Source organism: Centropristis striata, chromosome 1 (genome assembly GCF_030273125.1).
Source record: "Centropristis striata isolate RG_2023a ecotype Rhode Island chromosome 1, C.striata_1.0, whole genome shotgun sequence".
Taxonomy (NCBI): Eukaryota; Metazoa; Chordata; class Actinopteri; order Perciformes; family Serranidae; genus Centropristis; species Centropristis striata.
In genome coordinates, this window is record NC_081517.1 from 33760506 (window position 1) to 33775141 (window position 14636).

The window sequence follows — 14636 nt, forward strand, 5'->3', positions numbered from 1 at the left end:
TATATTTTTTTTTTTACAATATTACATAGTATAATATATTTTTTATTTTGCCCCTGTAAATGTCTCTAAAAGGTAAACTTAAGGCAAATTATTCACAACACAGATTCCAAACTTAATAATAATAATAATAATAAAAATAATAATAATAATAATATCTGTATTTAGATTCACTGGCTCAGTTACATGTAAGATCAAACAAACATCATATCCTGTCAAATTGTACAATTTTACTGCTACACATGAAACAGGAACTGAGGAAATAGTCCTTCCTGTCCTGCTGTGTAACTCCAACTGATGCTACATTGATAAACTCAAATAAAGTATAAACAGAGAGGGAGAGAGAGAAAACAAACATCTCTAATGGATGGGATGGATTGGGGTTGTGAACGTGGAGAGTGAGTTCCATAAAGGGGATCTGGATGCTGTCTCTGTAGGTGTGTCCACACTGGCCCATTCCTGCACACAGAACATACACAAACACTCAAACATTTAAAGATCTCAGCATGATCTCATTTCCTGCTGCTTAGTTTGTATCATACCACTGCTTTTACTTTTTAAAAGTTTCCCTGACCAAGAATAGAAACTCTCTGAACCACATTGTCTAGTGGGCTGAACCTAAAGGGTCCCTGTACACACAACGACTCCCACTCTTCCTTCTTCTAGACAGAGGTTTATAGTCCTCAGGTATAGAAACAGCAGCAGCCACACAGGTCAGAGCAACATTGCATGGATGCTATAGAAGAAGCATTTACTGATTTGTGTACTTATATCATGTTTTCATCATGTCTGTCCATTGCCTGTATTTTTTGTTTGTTGTCTCACTGCGAACCAAATTGATCTACAGGCACAAATAACAGTAACCTAACCTGTGTCAGAATATTGATATCACAGAGTGTATAAAGCTGATGTGAAACTAGTAGGGCGCTCAGAGGATGTGGACCTTCGGTCATGACCTCTCTTAAAATGTTAATGAAAGTGAAAAGCAATTTGTGCATCCACTGTGTGATTCAGATCCTTTCCTTAAATGTAACAGATTGTGCTTGGGCTGTGCTACATTATTCTACCAAGTTTCATGAATATTAGGCCAGTAGTTTTTCCTTAATCCTGCTGACAAACAAACCAAACCAAAAGTTTAACCTTGTGAAGGAAATCAAAGACAACACTAGTGCCCGACAGATATATCAGCTGACTGATATTACCGGCTGGTATTGTTATATCAAAGTAATATCATATTGGTGTATATGCTGTCAGAAATGTGCCATTAGTAAGACTTTTTTTTTTACACAATATGTAATGCAGAAAATGTTGCTTGGCGTGATTTAGAAATGGTCTTAGCCATTCATTTTTTTCTTCTGTTTTTTTTTTTTAATTGTGAGCAATTGATTGAAACTGAACCTGATGATGTTTATTTAGCTTTTTATTTTATTCCTATTTATAATTTTTTCTCAGTTATCATTTATAGAAGAGGCTGACAATGCAATACATTGTTTATATAATGATGTATAACAATGTTAAATATTATTTAACAATGTTTTATGTTTAAAATAGTAGCTCTCTCGGTACATTTTTGATGAGAAATCGGTGCACAATCCACATGAAATATGTCTATTTTCATTCAAGGGCAATAAATTACTATGTCGGCCACCACATGGGATATTGATGAGTTTTCCTCTCTAAAATCAGTATTGGCATCAATCTCGAAAATCCAATATCTGTCAGGCTCCAGAAGACACTGTCTCTGCTTATGCAGCAACAGTATGTTAAAAAAGGAGATAATACATTGTTTGTCAGGAAAATCGTACTCATTGTGCCTTTAAGTAAAGGAATAGACAGGGTCACTCCAGATTACTGCTGAGACACATCTGATATTACATATTCAGACCATCATCTGGCGATGACAGCCTCCTGTCCTCCTCTGTCTGCTCAGTAACATCGCACGGAGAAAAACAGAGAGCCTTTAGTCTAATGAGAGCCCTTCATCGAGCTAATTAATGAACGTGATTAGAACTAATGAGAGGCGGAACCAAACCCGCCACTATAGCTCTAACGAGGAATATGTGTGGGTTGACAGAGTGTTTGGTTATTGGCAGAGTGTGTGTGTGTGTGTGTGTGTGTGTGTGTGTGTGTGTTTGTGTGTGTGTGTGTGTGTGTGTGTGTGTTTACAGCAGAGGGATTAAGGAAGTTTACAGTTGTTTGTGAATCTACAGAAGAAACATTGAGGCTGCAGAAATACCAGAAATACCTAAAGAAAAGAGGCAGACTCGTATGAGAACTACGCTTGATCAGGCTTACTTTGTATCAAAGCTAATACTTTCTTTATGGCAAAGTTAAAATGCATAAAAAAGTACAAGTCTGGTTATATTCTGTGTTTTTCGTATTGTCAACAAGTCATGAAATGACCAAAACAATTTAAAATCAATTCATTGATCCTACTAATGAGTATTGTGCAACTAAACATCATCCTGCTGCTGCAGATACTCAAAACACCAAATGTGTATTAATTTATTGCTGAAAACTATCTCCAAAAGGGTTCTTATTACTCCTCCACTTATTACAGCTGCCATTTCCAGCTGTGTTAGATTTACATGTTCAGTGGGAACCAGTGGGTCTTTTTGGTCTTATCATAAGATTGTTTTACCGTAACAAAAAGCCAGTCAGCCTTATCCTTTCACTCAAATTGTTGTAATAGAAAGTGCAAAGACAAAAGGAAGCTATTGCTTAAATCACCCATTCATTTTTCTTGGATGTAGATTCAGGTAGTGGTGATAATTACCTGAGAGGCTAAGCTTGTACGCCTGAGTGTAAGGTCTGCAAAACAAAGAACAAACACAAGCACAATGGTTTGTATTAGTATGTCTGTTGACTTACATTAAATATACTGCAGAGCTATTGAAATTGCTTCAAATAAATTAAAAGAAACTCAATGAATAGACAATTAACAGTTCATAAATATGATTGAAACTCACCAACAACATGGTCCTTAGCATGAACTTGAGTCCAGAACTGTGCTTCCTGTCTGAAATAGTTCAACACAGAAATATTTTAGACCACAATTTCTACTAAAAAAAAACAACTACTCGATAACCTCAAATCAGAACGGTGTAAAAAGTGTATAAAGTCAAATGAATATGTTTTATTGTGGGAGATACTGCAGGTGAATAGCGTAAAGAAATGTAACTAATAGATATGACCATGAAATGATGAATTAGGAGAAATCTAAATAGACAAAGAGTCGTAAAACAGACCCCTAAATGTGAGTTTTGGATGTTTTCTTTCCAATAATCTGAAAGAAGCAGAATAGCCCCAAATTTCAAAATTGACCAGAGCATGAAAAACCAACACTTTTACTTGTATCTCACCCAAAAAAAAAAAATTTAAGACGAAATATCATATTAAAGGAACACTCCACCGTTTTTTGTTATTCGGTCAAGTAAGACGAGTTGATACAGACCTCTTGCGTCTCAATGCGTGCACTCAATCGCCCTGGCGCGCGGCGCCACTTGGCTAGCACTTAGCTTAGCCCAGTTCATTCATTAGGATCCAAACAGATGGACAGTTAGAAGCGACCAAACTCCTCCACGTCTTCCCTATTTAAATACAGCTACACGAGTAGTTAAACGACCAAGTATGGCGACACAAAATAAAACGTGGCGCTTTTCTAAGCAGATAAAAAGGATAACTATAATATATGGCGGAATAGCACTTGGGAGCACTTCGACTCGGCGCAGTAATATCATCACTCCTGAAAAAATCTTCTCCCCCTCCCTCTCTGTGAAACATGACGGCACTATATACCTTCTGCTTGTTATCGCAACCTTTTACGATGCACGTTATAACCATGATTGTTCACAAATATCTTCCTACAACCTGATACTTCGTCAGCTCTGCTCGAACTACTACTCCTGGTGCAGCTCACGTTGGTTCTGTTGACGGAAGTGAGAGGGAGAGGGAGAGGGAGAAGATTTTTCAGGAGTGATGATATTACTGCGCCGAGTCGAAGTGCTCCCAAGTGCTATTCCGCCATACATTATAGTTATCCTTTTTATCCGCTTCGAAAAGCGCCACGTTTTATTTTGTGTCACCATACTTGGTCGTTTAACTACTCGTGTAGCTGTATTTAAATAGGGAAAACGTGGAGGAGTTTGGTCACTTCTAACTGTCCATCTGTTTGGATCCTAATGAATGAACTGGGCTAAGCTAAGTGCTAGCCAAGTGGCGCCGCGCGCCAGGGCGATTGAGTGCACGCATTGAGACGCAAGAGGTCTGTATCAACTCGTCTTACTTGACCGAATAACATGTTTTAATATGAAAAAACGGTGGAGTGTTCCTTTAAGAAAAAATCTGCATGTTTTACTATAATATCAGTAAAAGTTTACGGCTGTCATGGTGCTCATAGTAAATCTTATGTGTCGATTATAACTTTATAAAGACAAAACTGGGATAGATATTTAGGATAGACAAACATAGTTTTAAGATTAATGTGCACTGAAAAGACGATACCTTTTCTTCTTTTCCTCGGCTGCTGCTTTTACTTTGAAGAAGTGTGAAACGAGAAGAGAAAAGAGAGGAAATCATAAGTTTCACAGAGGAAGACAATCAGTGTAACTGATAGTGTAACTGCATCATGTGAGAAGACAGAGCTGTGTGTGTAATACCTCTCCTGTGTGCCACCACAACCACGAGTACCACCGAGCAGAGGAACAAAACCACAGCAGAGAAAATACCCATGACCAGAGGCCAGTCCACAGCAGACACATCTGCAGACATTTGTTTATTTGTTTACATCAGGGGAGACATGGAAACAGATACGGACACAGATACAGTGTTATGACCCCCATCGTAATTTAGTCTTAGTTAGTATTGTTTTGTTGTAAGTTTGTGATTGGCTTGTTTGAAATGGAAATCACTACATTAAGATGGTGGATACAAGAACTGTGATCTATTGTAGATAGTAGCTGCTTTTATCTTTCTTTTGGGTTTTTTTTAGGTAAGACTGTGTTTTGAGTTTAAAGATCTTTTTATTTGTTATGTTGGCCTTGGCTCACCCTAAAGTAATTCAAAGTTCAGTCTGTAGTCTAGCTGTAAGAAAATGTAAAGAAATCACATCTAGTATGCATTCAGTAGGAGTCTCTCTCTCTCTCTCTTGGCATAACAACAGATACAGATACCTATAATGATGTCTCTTTACACCTCTAATGAGAGAGATCAAATATGGACTAGAAGTATCAGTTTGAGTCTTTTTCTGCCACTTAAAATTCTAAATAGATGAAACCGCGTGTGAAATGATGTCATGTTATTGTTGTTGTACCTGGTGGAGGAAGTCCTGAAAGAAGAGAAAAGAAACAAACAATCACTCTTTGTGTGAAATTACACTCTAATGAAACCACAAAGAAACGGTAAAAAATGTACCTCTGGCTACAGGTAAAGACAGGCTGCGCTTAGAGCTGCTCCACTTCCCTATCAGGTGGACCTCGTACTGGCACTCGTACAAAGCCACCAGAGAGTCCTGGACAGGAACTGGGAAGGTGACCTGGTGCTGGATCGGCGTGGCTTGGTGAGTGTCGACAGGATGTTCGTTATCAGCCAGGTAGAGGGAGAACCGAGCGCCGGGGTACGCAGCAGAGCCGGTGCAGAGCAAGTGCCACACGTCCGTCTGCTGCTGCAGGATGAGGGTGGGAGCTGGCAACGCAACTGAGAACAGAGAAAATCAGAGGAAACATGAGTGAAAGCTGCTGCCACTTGTATCTTATTGAATATAGAAAGAAAAACATGTTTCTAAATAAGATATGTGAAATAATTAGTGAAATAATTTCCAGCTTTTCAAATGTGAAACATTTCTTTTTGTCTTATGTGAAATGTTTGCCTTTGTGTATTAGTGCATAACAACAAACAAAGTACAAAAATATAAATATAGATTAAATATTTTGAACTGTGGTAAAAACAAAGAAACAAAAGAAAAACAATAAAAACATGTCAAGTCGAACTGATTGGGATGGAGACATTTTCTGTATTTTTAAGACTTTAGAGATTTGAACAACAACAGTGTATCAGGTAATTGCTTTAAAAAAGTACACTATTATTTCCAATAAAATAATAACATTAGTTAGAGCACTTTGATACACTTAATTAAATTTAATTCTGTTGGCTTATCTACATTCACCTCCTTTGATAATTTTACTCATGCATGAAGTAATTAATGTTCAGCCTGCATGATAATAATTACAATGTATTCCTAATTTAATTGTAATGTAAATTTCAGTCAGAAAAAAAGCATCCCAGAACAATAAAATCAGTAAAAAAAAAAAAAATGGGGAAAAAAACAGTCTGATTGATTTTCAATAATGATATTATTGTGATATTTACAGAAAATGTCTTTAACTTTGCGCTTTGTGTCTTTAGGCAATTTAATTACAGTCAAATATGAGTGCAGGAAGGTTGATAGAGAGTCTGTAACCATTTATACAATACTAGCATGTGTATTCTTAACATGAAATCGAAATAAAATTTTTGAAATGTCACTTGTACACATGGATGTTAACAAAACATAGTTTTTAGATTTAAAGGAAGTCAGTGTAACAGCAAATTCATGCTGGTCCAGAGTTTGCAGGCCTTAAGAGAAAGAAGTCGTCACCTTCAATAGCGATCATGTTGCTGACGGTTGAATTGACCACTCCTCTTCTCTGGGTGACCTGGTAGAGGCAGGTGTACTCGCCCTGCTCTCCCTCCCTCACCGGCCCCACACTGAACACTCCTGGCTGCGGTTCAGGGTTTGATACCTGACTGGCCTGAGGCTGATGGAGAACAGATGGGGCCCCTGTTCGCTGGGCCGCCCTCAGCAACAGGAAGGTCACCGGCTGGTTGACCTGGGACTGGGACATTAGAGGCACCGAGCAGCTGAAGGACAGCATGTCCCCACGTTTCACCTCGTCTGCAGAGGGAGTCACAGACAGGACCGGAGTAGGGAGGGAGGGTATGGAGTGAGTGGGGCCTGCATCTACACAAGAACAGAAAGAGAGAAGAAAAGTAATTATCTCAACATTTTTGTGGCTTCATTGCTTTTTAAATATTTTGTTTCTTGGCACACAAGTCATGTACAACCTGAGATTGAACTGGTTCGCCATAGTTGCTAACCAAACTTCCCTCTGTAACCGTCAACACTGGAAGCCAGTACACATTGTTTGATGTGTGTGGGTGTGTGGTTTCTATATGAAGAGCAGGATGTTACTACCACTGCACACACCCACCGAGCGGAGGACAATAAGCAACCACAGAGAGCACCTGCATGCAACAGTTGCAGAGGAGCGGATAGGAGTGTTTATTATTTTATACCACATGTAGAATCACTACTGAATCACAAACGTTTTTGTTCCACTTTTAATAAGATGTTCATCTTCTTCTTTTTGCTTTGGTCTTCATAACTAGACCAGGTAGAAATGTAACAGTAAAATAAAGCAAATGTTTTGTCCGTTTTTGTCAAAGCTTTCATTAAGAAATTGAGGGTAAAATCAGTCATCTTTTACAGGCAGTGGAATATATCTAAATACATTTACTCAAACATTGTACTTAAGTATACATTTGAGGTACTTGTACTTTACTTGAGTATTTCCACATATGTAATTTTATACTTCTACTTGATTTTGAGGCAAATATTGCACTTTCTACTGTTACTGATTACTTTTCAGATCAAGATTTAACATGATTACAAATGTTTAAATTAAACAACATGAAAACATATTAAGTTGTTAAATTCGGCCCTACCTGAACAACAAAACTATGCTTACATAAATGCATCAAAATGAATCATCACATATCATTTTTGGAATATATAAATCAATCTGAGTGGCTCCATCCTCTATTACTTGTGATACTTTAAGTACATTTTGATGCTGATGCGTTTGTACTTTTATTTAAGTAAAGTAGAACTTTTACTGTAGTGGATTCTGCAGTGTGGTATTAGTACTTTTACTTAGGTAAGGGATCTGAATACTTTTTCCACCACTTGTCACAGGCGAGATTTCTATGAAGATATGCATTATTTTGGCAAACCTTCTGACTTTAGCTCCAAATAGGGACTGAATGCGCTGTAGTGACCACCCTGGTCCTTGTACAGACAGCAGAAGAGCTGGGCTGGATCCCCGTCCCTGAGGCTCACTGTGAACTGAACCTCCTCAGAACTGTTCTGCAGCTCCTGAGAGTCCACCTCAATAAATAAAGAGAAACACGGAGAAGAGTAAAAAAAAAATGGAGACCTCAAGATACAACAGAAAACATATTCACTAAAAAACAATTACCTGTTCTCTGGATCTGTACAACCTGAAGTGAAGCGATCGCTGGCCCTCTGGGGCCCGGCAGAGCAGAACCACGGAGCCCCTTGACCTCAAATAGATGTCGAGTTTCGGTGCCGGAAGTGAGGGAGAGGAAGTGGAGGCCAAAAGTCTTCCTAGACAGGACAGAGAGAGAGAGAGAAAAAAGGCAAAATTCAAATTAATTTCACAAATTCCTTTTTGAGGTGAAGCCACAGTGCAGCTGTGCAGCATGTGAAAAAACTGCTGTGATTGCTTCATGTGGTGACATGCGCTTTGTACCGAATGTGTGATTGCAGCCACCTGCTACATGAAATGCGAAAAAGAGGAATTCCTAATATTAACAAAGAGTTGCTTCACTAAATCTGATATAAGACATTCTTAAAATAACTTAAAATCACATCAGTTTGATTGATATTCCTTTCAATTCACAAGTTAAAAACAAAATTTAGAAATTTATTTATCTTGTCCACAAAAACAATCCAACTGTATTTTGTCAAATAAATAAATTACAAATAAAGACAAAGACAAAGGTTTTAGGCAGGTGTCGAAAGAATGCTGTAAAATAAGTGCTTTCGTAAATAGAAATGTTAATAGCTTTTTTTTTTATTTTTTTTTTTTTATCAATTAACAAAAATACAAAGTGAGTGAACAGAAGAAAAATCTACCCTTTGCCCTCCAACCAGCATCAATTCTTCTAGGCATTTTTCACTTCTGCCAACGACTTTTGTACGGGACTGTATATACATTTTTTTGTTTAGATATCTGGTCAAAACAACCTAACACCAGTTTGACGTATATCCACTGGCTTGCACACGCACAAAAAAACCTAATTTAAGTGGAGATTTGTTTCTGCAAATGGACCCCAACAGAGAGACAACATGTGTTATTATATATTTAATATCAGTTTCACTATTGTTTACTTCTTCTTTAACCCCTCACAAAAACAGTGAATAGATTTTTTTTGAGGAAATATGTTATATATTTGTTAGATGTTTGAAAAACCTAAATAAATAAAGATGAAACACCTTTATACTTACCCCAAATTTGAAGAGAAGTGAAAATCAGGGTGTATATCCAAAGTGTTTGTCGACCACCAACAACCTGCATCTTTGACACAAGAAGAGAACTGAATAGAGTAAGAAAACACCTACAGGCATGAACCTCTCTCTCTCCCTTTCTCTCTCTTTCTTTCTCTCTCTCTCTCTCTCTCTCTCTCTCTCTCTCTCTCTCTCTCTCTCTCTCTCTCTCTCTCTGTGTTTTCTTAATACGTATCACATCCTCTTGAAGACAGAACATGGGGGAAGTTGAACCAGTAAACACACTTCCTTTTTTGGGCTCCACTGGCCGGTGCATGAAGAGAATAAATAGCAGGCCTGTTTCTCAGTAACCCACATATTAAATATTTCTGTGTCAGCACATTAACACAGACACAGCAAACAGAGAAAGTCCCCACATCGCCCAGTGCCATTAGGAATGTAACTAAATACATTTACTCAAGTACTTTAAGGAATACTTGACCGTTTATATCGCCAGTCCCCCTGTGTTACCTTTAAGAAGAAAGAAGAAGAAGAAGAAGATTACTTTTTTAATCCCACAATGGGAAAATTCAACCTCTGCATTTAACCCATCCTTTTTTACACACAAGTGAACAAACCATGCAAGGAGCAGTGGGCAGCACATTACTGCGCCCAATCTGTGAAGAAAACTTCTCTTTTCATTGTATGCTGCCATTGTGAATGGAGGATCCTAAAACAGAGAAAATCCATGATGAATTGAGGGAAATGGGGGCTGCACTGCATCTGTCTTTGCAGTTTTTGTTTTTGGAAGCAGTGAGCATTCGACTGGATAAATGAGACTTGAATTATTGTGCAAGAGTTTTTGTACAATGGTTTATAATAAGATATTTTGATATAGATTTGCTGTTGTTCAATGTGACCCCTTATTTATAAGAATTTTCTCAGTTTTTAGGATTATTCGTTCACTGTAGAGGCATATGAGAAAAACAGTTTTCTTTAAAAACATTCAAGGTAAAACAGGGTAACTAACTGAAACACACATCGTCATTTTGCAGGTAAAGTCTCCCTTTAACTACAATTTTGAGGTACTTAACTTGATTATTTGTAATTTACCTATCTACATTTTGGAAGCTGATATTGTACTTTTTGATCCATTACATTTAGTTGATAACTTAAGTTACTAATTACTTTGCAAAATCATGTTATCAATACAAAATATAACTCAATTAACAAATAATGATTCAGTATTACTGTTAAAGCAAGCTGGCAGTCAATAAAGTAGATGAAAATAACTTTTATGAGCTGAAACAGTAGATACATGTTACTATGTCATGTATGGCATTTCTTAAAATTAGTGTTTTATTGTGCAAATCTAGTCTAGTTTTTTAACTGCTGTAAGTCAAGCAAACAGAGATGTACAATATGGCTTCTGAAAGATTATTATACTTTAAATGGATATGATGTGCCAATATGTTTTGGTATTTTTCCTTATATCTCTAATTAATTTGTTGATTGATTGATGAAATCTTATTTCGGTTGTCTTTTTTCTCCATTTATTTATTTTGATGCCTCCGAAAGCCTTCTGGGGGTTTCCATTTTGTTACTAATGGAAGTAAAAACTAAATCATAAAATAGATGAAATGCAAAGAACAACATGTTCACAACAAACCGGCATTTTGTTTTCAGGTTTTTTTTAAGTTTATAAGCATCTGAACAAAAAGATTGCTCTCTGTTATGCAAAAAGAAGAAGACTTAAAAGTGTGGGAAAAGTCTGAGGCAGCCACGTCTGCAGATGAGGGAAGAAAATAGAAATTGTATAATAGAGAACAAGAGTTACGTCAATGATAGATGGAACAAGATGTTTATAAACTGTGTCAACATCTGCAAACTTGAATCTGTGTGAAGCAGAAGTAGTTTAGTTTGCATGACAGAGACTTGAGGTCCAGCTGAGAGGAGAATTAACGTGCACATTATAAATCTGATTTATCTCAACATGGTCAATACTCCTAAAGTGGATACAGGTACAAATTTAAATCACATTAGTTTGGAATTATTACTCAGAGAACTTTCACCAGCTACCGGAAAAATGAAGTTATATTTCATAATCAGTCATCAAAGGGATGATTGCCTCTACTAGTATTTTACTGACAGTTGAAGTAAGTTATTGAAAATTATTAAATCTCATCATAGGTGCAGATCCTTGAGGACGCCCACCTTTCTTATAAAGAGTGATCAGGTGCACCTACATTTAATAACACATTATCTGCATTTCAGAGTTCATGCTTTTTAATGAAACTGTGTGTAACCTTTAAAATATTTTTTGTTGTTTTTTTCTTTCTAGAATCTCTTCTACGGATTCAAATTCATCTGTAAAGGGAAGTAAACACACCGACGCATGTAAAATTCAGAAGAGAAAAACTTTTGGCTATTGGTGAACTTTTGAGGAAGACGATGAGTTATGTTTCAATGTTATAAATATCTTCTTTTTTTTAAAATAAATTCCATCACTGAGTCATTTCTTAAATAAAAACACGAAAATTCCCCATTTTTAACTGAGTGATGAGTTTGTGGGTGTCATGCAGGCTAATAAAAGTCAGAGAAGTTATTACAAGACATACTGGTGCCCAAAAAAGAAAAACACTCAAAGTGCAACTATGGGGGAAAGGCTCCACACAGGAGCAACACACACACACACACACACACACACACACTTCTTGATGCTTTTGCCTCTTTTTTTATTTATTTATTTTTTTTACATTTCTTTTTTAGTCAATATACATATCTCATGATTGGTGTCTCTTAGTGGTCATTTTGTGTCTTTCTGCTTGTTTTGTGTCTGTTTGTAGTAATTTTTTGTGTTTTTGTTGACTTTTTGGAAATATTTGTGGTAATTTCTGTCTCTCTGTGCTTCTTTTATGTCTCATTGTGGTGATATTTTGTGTCTTTGTGTACTTTTTTTGTGTCTCTGTGCTTGTTTTGTGAGTTTGTGTTGGCTTTTTGTGACTCTTTTTGGTAATTTTGTGTCTCTGCACTTGTTTTGTGTCTTTTTGTAGTATTTATGTGTCTCTGTGGTCAATTTATGTCTCTTGGCTGTTGTTTTGCCCCTTTTGTAGTTATTTTGTATTTCAGTTTAGTTGTTTTGCGTCTCTTTGTTTTATGTTGTTATATCTTTATGGTCAGTATGGACCTCTTAGAGTGACATTTTGCATGTGAAGGCCATGGGGGGCTGGTTCAGTTAACTAACACATACATCTACATTAAATCTCTTCTAAGGATTCAAATACATCTGGGAAGGGAAGCAAACACACTGACGCAAGTCAAATACAAGATAAAAAGGCGTGGCTACCGGTGAACTGTTGGTTTTGAGGAAGAAGATGAGTTATGTTTCAGTGTTATAAATATCCTATTTTTTTAGAATTATCACTGATGATCAGTATTTCAGTAAATTGACTAACGCATACATCACCATTAAATCCACCTGGAACAAGCTTCAGCTGTAACACCAGAAATACTGCACTACTTATTTACAAAACAAATTGCAGGTAAAACTTCAGCATTATATTTCTACCATCAGAATACACTACAATACAAAATAGGGAGATAGTTACCCCCCCAGACAGTACAGCATCTCCTCATAAATCAGTGATTTTACATCTGGTCCTTTAGTGTGATCCAGAAACTGACGCTTCTGTTCCACTAACTTATTTACAGTGTTTGCTTTCCATCCTGGGTGTCAAGCTGTCTCTAAAAAGATGCTAAAATAAAGTGAACCGAGAGATATAAGACCTTAGTCCTGTAAAACATGTCAATTCATGTAATCCAGAGAAATGAAACTCAGTCACATGCTGATGTCATGAAATTTGGTACAGATATTCACACTGACACAATGAATCCTAGTGACCTTGGTGAATCCCTAACCTTTCCTTTGGCGCCACCAGCAGGTTAACATTTTCATTCATAAAATATCTCAAAATCTACTTGATGCATTTTCCCTGTTAGCATACTGATACAGCATTTGGCACAAATACTTAATCTTAATATATATATCAGGTCCTCTGTTTTTATTTTACATGCTACTTTTTACACAAGAAAAGGTCTTTTAACTGACCTTTTCTTATGATTTGTTGCGGCAGCATGGCAGGGTATTATAATTGCCTCTGTATATATTTTACTCCCTTACTGTGACTAATTATCACCATTAACAGCGGTAGAAAAAAGTATTCAGATCTTTCACTTAAGTAGAAGTACTAATATCGCACTCTGAAAGTCCTGCATTCAAAACCTTACTTCAGAAAAAGTATGCAGGCATTATCAATGAAATACACTTTAAGTATGAAAAATATGTATGTTGCATTTTACGGCTGTAGATGTTTATGGTTGGGCTAATTTTTTAAATCTCCTTTCTATACTGTTACATAGCTTAATCCAAAGAAATGCATCACAAGTTTGCTGTCCTAAGTATCACAAAGACCAGCCTGTTTTAAACTTTATAGTGATGCATTGTCCAATTGTCCCAGAATGTTTTTCAATACGTGTTTTTTATGCTGAAGGGGTAGGAGAATTTTCTCGGTTTTACTGGACAGTAAGGGGATTATAGATATTTCATCATATTGCTGAATGTAGAAGTAAGACAACTTTAAATTTGAGCTTTAAATTGAATATAAAAAAACAAATTGTAAAAAAAAAGTTAAAAGTTTGGCAGCAGAAGTTGCCAAACCCTTACTGTCAAATAACAGTTAACAACCGTAAGTTATTTTACAGATAATTTATTAAAAAAATATGGATAATATACAGTAAATATTTGTATTTTTTTAAATGTACTCTTGGAATAACTGTGTGTGTCTTTTTACTTAATTATGAAGGTAAATGTACATTTGGGTACATTTAATTTAAAGTTTAAACAGATAATGGCCTTAATTTTACATTCAGCAATATGATGTATTTTTTTGTATTTTTACACTGTAATTTTAACATGATTAAACATTTCAATAATACCGTAAAACAAAAACAGAAAAAAACTATACTGTCCCCATTATATTAATTTACAGATTTCATCGTTTTTATTTGTAATAAAAGTCATTAATATTCTTTATATAGAAAAACAAGGGCAAATCCTGTAAAATAAAACATTAATAATTTCTGGAATACTTTTGTTTAATTTTTTATTTTTAGGCCACCTCGCAACAGTTGTTGCTATGGCAATTAGCTGTCCTGCAGACATTTCAGTGAGCTGAAACTGTGATGACAAACTGAGTGGGAGGTGAGGAGGATAAGTGTATTTATTGAAGTCAGAGTTTGATCAGTATATGTCAAC

The 14636-nt window shown here is 36.3% G+C and overlaps 1 protein-coding gene across 1 annotated transcript; it reads right to left on the minus strand.

Moving 5' to 3' along the window:
• Positions 1–9449, minus strand: LOC131970372 (uncharacterized). The gene is made up of 11 exons (XM_059331758.1): positions 9344–9449; positions 8292–8440; positions 8047–8200; positions 6632–6994; positions 5410–5691; positions 5309–5323; positions 4656–4757; positions 4501–4531; positions 2967–3016; positions 2774–2808; positions 1–456 (listed from the first exon to the last, which is right to left on the minus strand). Exons 1-11 carry the CDS (start codon positions 9411–9413, stop codon positions 358–360), a joined length of 1350 nt encoding a protein of 449 aa, XP_059187741.1. The 5' UTR covers positions 9414–9449; the 3' UTR covers positions 1–357.
• Positions 9450–14636: the final 5187 nt, after the last annotated feature.